Consider the following 7,148-nt stretch of genomic DNA (forward strand, 5'->3'; position numbering starts at 1 on the left):
GTTGAAGGATCTCTTGAGGGATGAGCTTCTAGAGGTTATGCACTGATTTAAGAGCTTGGGCTGAGCTTTAGTGGCTGTCCCCAAGCATTGTGTACAGCAGCAAAGTGCCTCACCAAGAAGAAGACCATCAAGAGGGGATAGGAGAAGATCAAGGGGAACCTAATTCACTTGTGTAACATTCCATCTTCAACTCTATGTCTTCATGAGTTCACTCTATCTCTTCAAGCCACCATAGCCATGCTCTAGATCCATTCTTTTGACATGGTGTTAGAGCTCAGCTAAGCATGGCCTAGCTGTATACTCCAGGAAGAGATGTCCTGATCCATTCTTTTGACATGGTATTAGAGCTCAGCTAAGCATGGCCTAGCTGTATGCTCCAGGAAGAGATGTCCTGAATCCCATATGCACAGTGAGGATAGTGGAACAACCCAACTACTATAAAGCATTGTGCTTGCAAGATGAGTAAGTAACATGATGGTAATTTTGTCCTTTTAGTTGAGAGTTTGAGTCATTATCCAACCACACAAGATTGTGTTTATCAGTCCAAGCTAATCAATCTTGGAACCTAATTCACTTGTGTGACATTCCATCTTCAACTCTATGTCTTCATGAGTTCACTCTATCTCTTCAAGCCACCATAGCCATGCTCTAGATCTGTTCTTCGGACATAAGCTGGGACTCTTACACCTTATATGCCTTGGTGAGTGTGACTAGGTGTCTAACCCCTAGTTCCTATGTATCCCGCTTGTTATAAATAATGTGTAAATTCAAAAAAGTCGAAGAATGAGTAAGTAACCAACAAGGAGAAGAAGAAGGAAAAGAAAGAATGAGGGTGGAGAGGGATAATGAAATGCCAAAAAAAATCAAATTGAATATTTGCTTTCACTTTTATCAAGACAAGGTTGGATCTTTATTAAATCAATCATCATCATCTTTATGGCAACCTACATTTCTAGTTTGATGCAAGCAACGAGAATATTATGGTAATGAATTTTAATTTTTTTTAGATATGTTTATTCATTAAAAAACTCTATTTTTTTCTAAAATATTTTCTTTCTCTAGGATCTCTTACATGGCATTTTCGAGACCTCAAATCTCCCCTAATGTCACTTAGAAGGATGATTTGCAAATCATGCGATGCCATGTGTATGTCCATAAGGAGGGATTGTTGGCTTTATCACCACATAGCATCCCCTATGTTTAAGCCTTTGTTAAGATGAATAAAATATGGGTAATCTATGTATGGGATTTCATAGCATAAGTAACCCTAACTGGAGTTACATCAGATAGCCTCAAGCTTATTTAAGCATGGCCTCAATCTTATAACTCCTCCAAAAAACTTAGCTTAGGTAAATATGTTTTAGTCTTTTTAATAGTAGTTTGGAATCTTTCAATAGAAAGCTTATCATAATTTTCACTCTCAAGAACAAGTGGATGCAACCATTTCAATATGCCACTACTTCATAAAATGAAGTGTGATATGAAGGAATATTTTTGAAACAAGTAATTAAAAGCTAGTATATATACACCCTTTTGGCATATGTTCAAGTGCATGATATCAAGGACCTCCACCCATCATAGATATGATATCAAGTTACATGCCATTCCTATTAATATATGATACTTTTGAAATCTTCTAGATTCAACTTAAGTAGTGGCATTCAACAACCAATGAGAATATATTAATTGCCATTGTAGAGCTTTCTCAAGTCTATTCCTTGTAAAACTTTGTACAAGTATTTGGATGTGAATATTAGTAGTAGAGGCATGGTTGTTAGAGTAAAGGATAGGACCAAATTAAGCGACAATAACCTTACGAGCCCATCTCAATGGTTTATTGCCCCCTCAATGAGTAAATCTGATACAATGGAATTGTAGATACTTAGTTTTGTCATATACTTGGATGAAAAGGGATTGGGGTTTGTATAAGAAGTCCATGTTTTTGAATTGTGTGGATATCATGCTTAGCAACAATATATACCTTCTTACAGCAACAAAGAGAACCATTCCACAATACATTGAGTGATTTGGGAATACTCTTCTACAACTTCAAATGATGGAGCCAATTTCCTACTTATTTATAATATATTAATAAGTGCATGATTGTTTGGTGATAACAAATTTCCTTCTTTCCTTTGATGAGTCCATGTTGTTTGTGAATCCATGCATGCTTGTTTGGTGATAACAAATTTTCTCCTTTCCTTTCATGAATCCATGTTGTTTGTGAATCAATCTATGAGCATATATCCACAAATGATCGATTGGCCATAGTTCATACAAATATAATTTGCTAGATAATGCGATGAAAATGTCAATATATGTCTTGTAAACATGGCATAATGAGGCATATGTAACCTATTTTCTTCTTTAAACATTTGAATGGTGGTTAAAGAGAATGCACAATCTTGTTACACCATAAAAGACAAATATTCAAGTTCAAAAGCGTAACTCAACCTACTCAACTTTCGAATGCAAAATTTGAAATATCAAAACTTTTAGCCCATTAGCAAGTAGTAACAACACTAAAGTCATCCATGGTGGTGTTGCAAAATTTGCTAAAATGCATGTTAGAATTCGTTTGTAACAATTGCAGAGCATATGCAAATTAATCAGGGCCTATCCCATGCACTTATGTGCTTTTTGAGAAAAATCCCCCTCCCCTAGCCTTACATGAATTTGTGAGTTGCCTATGGTGAATACCTCAGGATAGTCAAAGGACTCAAATATCACAAATCTTTTATATACAAATCCACTTAGGGTAGTGCATGAAGTGGGAGAGAGAAGGCAAGGAGAAGCTCCCAATGTGAAAGATTCATGTCGATTTTCTGAATCCACCTTGGGATGCTGATGATACTAGGATTTCATAGTGTGAGGTGTTAAACAAGCACCACCTTCTTCTATGAATCATGGAACTTGTCTCACAAAGCTAATTGTTGAAGATACAAACCTAGGTGAAAATAACCTCAAAAGTCAATAGGTTCATGAAGGAAGAAACTACCAAAATCCTCAGAGCTCTTAATGGTCATTGATTTCAAAGCATAAGGACAATAGTTTCATGTGCAATTTACAAGGGTTTGGTGTTAATACATCTTCTGGCATATAGGTATACGCATTTCATAAGTTAGATTCAGAATATGTGGTCGATTGCCTTCATTGTGTCAGGAGCTAGCTCTAGTTAGTTTCCATTCCTTGGGCAGCCAATTGAGCCTTTTAGAGGCCCAAGAGGATGTAGTAGAGCAGGGTAGTAGGTAGAGCCACAAGCATACCAAAAATCACCCTGCAAACAACCAAATCCTATATTGTAGTATCACACCTAAGGCAAAATAATATGCACGACGTACTACCCCATATACCAAATGGAAAGCCATATTTATATTATATAATACAATATTAGTGAATTTGGAGATTTTCCAAGATTCAAGTTTAGGACCAGTACATTAGTGAAAACCGTAAGTATATATTAGTAGGTTATGAATAATCAAAATATACTAAACCTTGAGAGACAATAGAAGAGGAGAAATGAACGGTGGTGGTGTACATACCCCGTGCTGAGAATGTCCGGGTGCAAGTCATACTCCCTCGCAAATACGAAAGGCACGATGCCCTGTGGAAGGGCAGCCTGCAAAAGACAGAATTATTCTTAACCATGGTGAACTGATGATAACTATGCAGACTTTGCAATCACAGCAAGCATAACTGGCGGTTGATGTGCCTACCTGCACAATGGCTGCATGCAAATCCACCCCTTTCAAGCCCACTGCAATTGAAGCAGCAGCCATCACAGCTGGTCCTGTGAGAAACCTCACAGCCATGGCAAAAATGGCTAAGGATGTGCCACATGCTATAAGCTTAGGCTGAAGGGCCATAAACAAGCCTGGAAAAGAAGACCCAAGAAGCACAAGTAGTGAGGACTCAGCAGGCATGGGATGCAGAGATGACTTCATCAAAGCTACTTGAATGAGATGCATCAAAATATCAGTACCTAAGCTGAACATGGCCATCCCCAGGCCAGCATCTGACAGCAGCTTAATGGAGTTGAGGATGATCTTTGGCATTGCAACATCCCATCTATCAGGGGTATAAAGATGTCACATCAGAATGAGTTCAATGGTTCCGAGTACCCTTGCTTCAGCATGTCAAAGATATGGAAATGTGTTCATTCAACAGAGGCCAACATGAAGAAGATGGCCATATATGCACATGTTTAAAATTCATGGTGAAGAGAGCAACATCCTGCCTTTACCTGAATGCTATGAGGGACCAGCCTAGGCCAATCAGACTCGAATATGTGTTAGGATTCCGGAGGAGCTTCCTACCAACCATTTGCAGGATAAGCTTAATCATAACCCTGTTGGGAGGCATCTCCTTGGGTTTTCCTGATCCGTACTTTTTGGGGGAAATTTGCCCTGTTGAGGACTTAGATATACCTCGACTCTGCCTATCGGTGGGTGAATCCTGTGGTCCAGCAACCTTGGGTCTGCTGCCAAAGCTGAACTCTTCACCTTCCGAGGAAGCAGGGAGTACACGGTTGCTCAAATGTCCACAGGGATCTGCATACAATGGAAAATTTAGAAGGCATCCAAGGTGGATATATCATGACAATGACTGACAAATTGTGGATAAAATCATAGAACTTTGATGAGCCAGGCATGGGAGCATCTATGGACACATGTCAACTTCTTGTTACTTCAAGCATGTCAGCTGGAAAAATACAGCAGCAGATTGCAATAGTAAGATACTGGAGGCTGATAAGTCCTTTTCGTGTTCGTGTGATTGACTATGGCCTGGCTTTAAAATGCATTTCTTACCCCCATTCAGTGCATGATTTTTGCAGGTCAACAGTTGCACCCTCATGTCTTTCGATTCTGGGGTGGTTATGTTGTTGTCACTCATCACCCCAAAACCAGTGCGCCCAAGTGCATTCATGCCTGCTTCGGACGCAGGGGATGCGGTGGAACTCCAGACAAACATGTGCAGCTCCTTGCCATCATCTTCAAACCTGACAGATGCTCCTAAATCAGGTATCTTCTTGGATATCTGTAGGGCCTTTGGTGAGTACTTACCTCCACCCAATCCAACTGGATAACCTGGCCAACTTGTGTTGGCCATATGACAGGCGGCACGTTTTCCTGCTGCACCTGGCTCGTTCGAAGATAGCATACCATTAGAAGCTGGATTCTTTGTAACAGAGCTATGGTTATGGCATGGTGGGTTTGCACTTCTAAGGGGCAGGCTCTCTTCCCTATGATTATCATCATTGACATTGGATGCCCCTGGGGTCGGGCCCATGGAAGAATGCATGGAAAACACATCCGAGGCTGTGACATTTGATTGCCTTGGGCTCGCTGTCTTGGCTGAGGGGTTGAAGTCCCGATTGTGTGAGACTTCTCGAGGTGTGTTGTTGCGGGAGCTATACACGGAGTATATCTCTGCTCCTGTCATATTTGAGGGTCTGGGAGTGATGGCCTTGGAAGATGGCATCGATGTTATTCCCCGTGGGCAAGCGATCGAGGCAAGAGCCTCCATGTGGTTGAAGTTTGATTTCCGTATGGAGACTCTAATTTTACCATCTTCTCCCACATCAGCTTGTGTTTCCAGAGGCTCTTTGCCATCCAAGGATAACACATCTGAATCGACCTTGAAGGAGACTATGGAGGCTGCTGTTTCAGGGAACTGCTCCATCACCAATAGCCTAGCAGCGCGGTACTCAAACAAGAACAGCATGATAGTGTACCATATAATGCATTGAAGTACAACCAGCTGCACCATCAGACCTCCATAGAAGCTTCCATACATTGCTGTGAGCAAGGGAATCCCCATGACCAAAGTATTGGGTAGTGTTGCAAGAGCAAAAAGTGTGATCATCCAATCCAAGCTGCCATTGTGTGAGAACTTGGTCCAAGCTGCTAGCACCATCAGAATTGCCAGCTTGGATATGGTATCTGCAAGGATGAAGAGGCCATCCATTTCATAGGGATTGTTTGTAGAGATGAAGTGGAAGGAGAGTAAGGGGACAGCAAAAACAGCCACAAGGCGGTTGATCCCTGAACATTGCACGGGTGTGAAGATTTTCCACCATCTAACAGATCCATATGCCAAAAACATGGCCACATATAGGGGAACCATTGCAGTCAGGACTGTGTATAGATCTTTGATACTTATCATGGTGTCTAAACAAGGAGGAACTGTAGAGAGGTTTACTGTGTTGAGCCAGTGAACTGAAGAAGGGAGGTCTAAGCATAGGCGAGACCAATTGCTAATCTCTCTCTCTCTCTGTGCGCATGTGCACGTGTAATTCTTTGATCCGAGTTCTGTTCTTACTGTGGAGATGTGCAATCTGAGAGTCAAGAAGAAAACTTGACGAGGTCAAAATAGACCTTGGGTATGTGGCAGCTAGCTAAATCATAACAGGAGGACAAAGGGGGAGTGGGAAAAGGCCTCACACTCTATGAGATATGAGACATGGAGCAAAGAGTGGTAGGAACTTGTTGGGAAGAGGAGAGTGCAGCTTGGTGCCAATGCAGATCCATCTGGGGTGTACAAGACAAATAAGAAGTGGAACAGCAAGTGGACACAGCAAGCAGGGGAATTCACTCAGTTGGCTTCATTATCAGATGTAGAAAGTATGTATGAGCCTATACGCTATAGCGAGAGCCAATGTATCTGGTTTGCTGCTCTCCCCTGTTTCGGACCAGCGTCCATTGATGAATGGGCCTTTTTCCCCTCCCCCCCTTTCAATTGTCCGCAAGCCATTGAAGAAGAAAGTAATTCCCTCTCGTGGGGGTGGGTCTCACTCTAAAGGTGCTATATATGAAGCTGCCGGTGGTTGTGGCTGTGTGGGTTCTCAGCTGTCTGCTTGATGATTGACTTAGAAGCCTAAGATGTTTTGCTTCTCTTGTTGGTGGGGGTTTCTCTCTCTCTGTCTCTCGCGCGCGCGCGCGGGGAAGCAGTAGTTTTATAGCTCTTATAAGTTACTGGTGAAGGGCTGGCTCTCTCTCTCTCTCTCTCTCTCTCTCTCTCTCTCTCTCTCATATGACGTCCTGCTCTGTCGCCACGAATTGCGTCTTGGACAGCCTTTGCTGCTTTGCAGCCCTCTCAGCCGGCCAGTTTATTCGCGTACTCGACTGTGTGTCTTCCCTTTTACTTCC

At 41.9% G+C, this 7,148-nt stretch overlaps 1 protein-coding gene across 1 annotated transcript; it reads right to left on the reverse strand.

Moving 5' to 3' along the window:
• Positions 1-2,726: 2,726 nt before the first annotated feature.
• Positions 2,727-6,942, reverse strand: LOC148016884 (putative auxin efflux carrier component 1b). The gene is made up of 6 exons (XM_087662454.1): positions 4,809-6,942; positions 4,244-4,550; positions 3,983-4,068; positions 3,717-3,874; positions 3,543-3,619; positions 2,727-3,277 (listed from the first exon to the last, which is right to left on the reverse strand). The coding sequence occupies exons 1-6, from the start codon at positions 6,163-6,165 to the stop codon at positions 3,211-3,213; spliced, it is 2,052 nt and encodes a 683-aa protein (XP_087518580.1). The 5' UTR covers positions 6,166-6,942; the 3' UTR covers positions 2,727-3,210.
• Positions 6,943-7,148: the final 206 nt, after the last annotated feature.

This window comes from Lygodium microphyllum, chromosome 22, assembly GCF_053477565.2.
Source record: "Lygodium microphyllum isolate KBCC chromosome 22, Lygodium_microphyllum_v1.1.10, whole genome shotgun sequence".
In the NCBI taxonomy this organism is placed as follows: domain Eukaryota; kingdom Viridiplantae; phylum Streptophyta; class Polypodiopsida; order Schizaeales; family Lygodiaceae; genus Lygodium; species Lygodium microphyllum.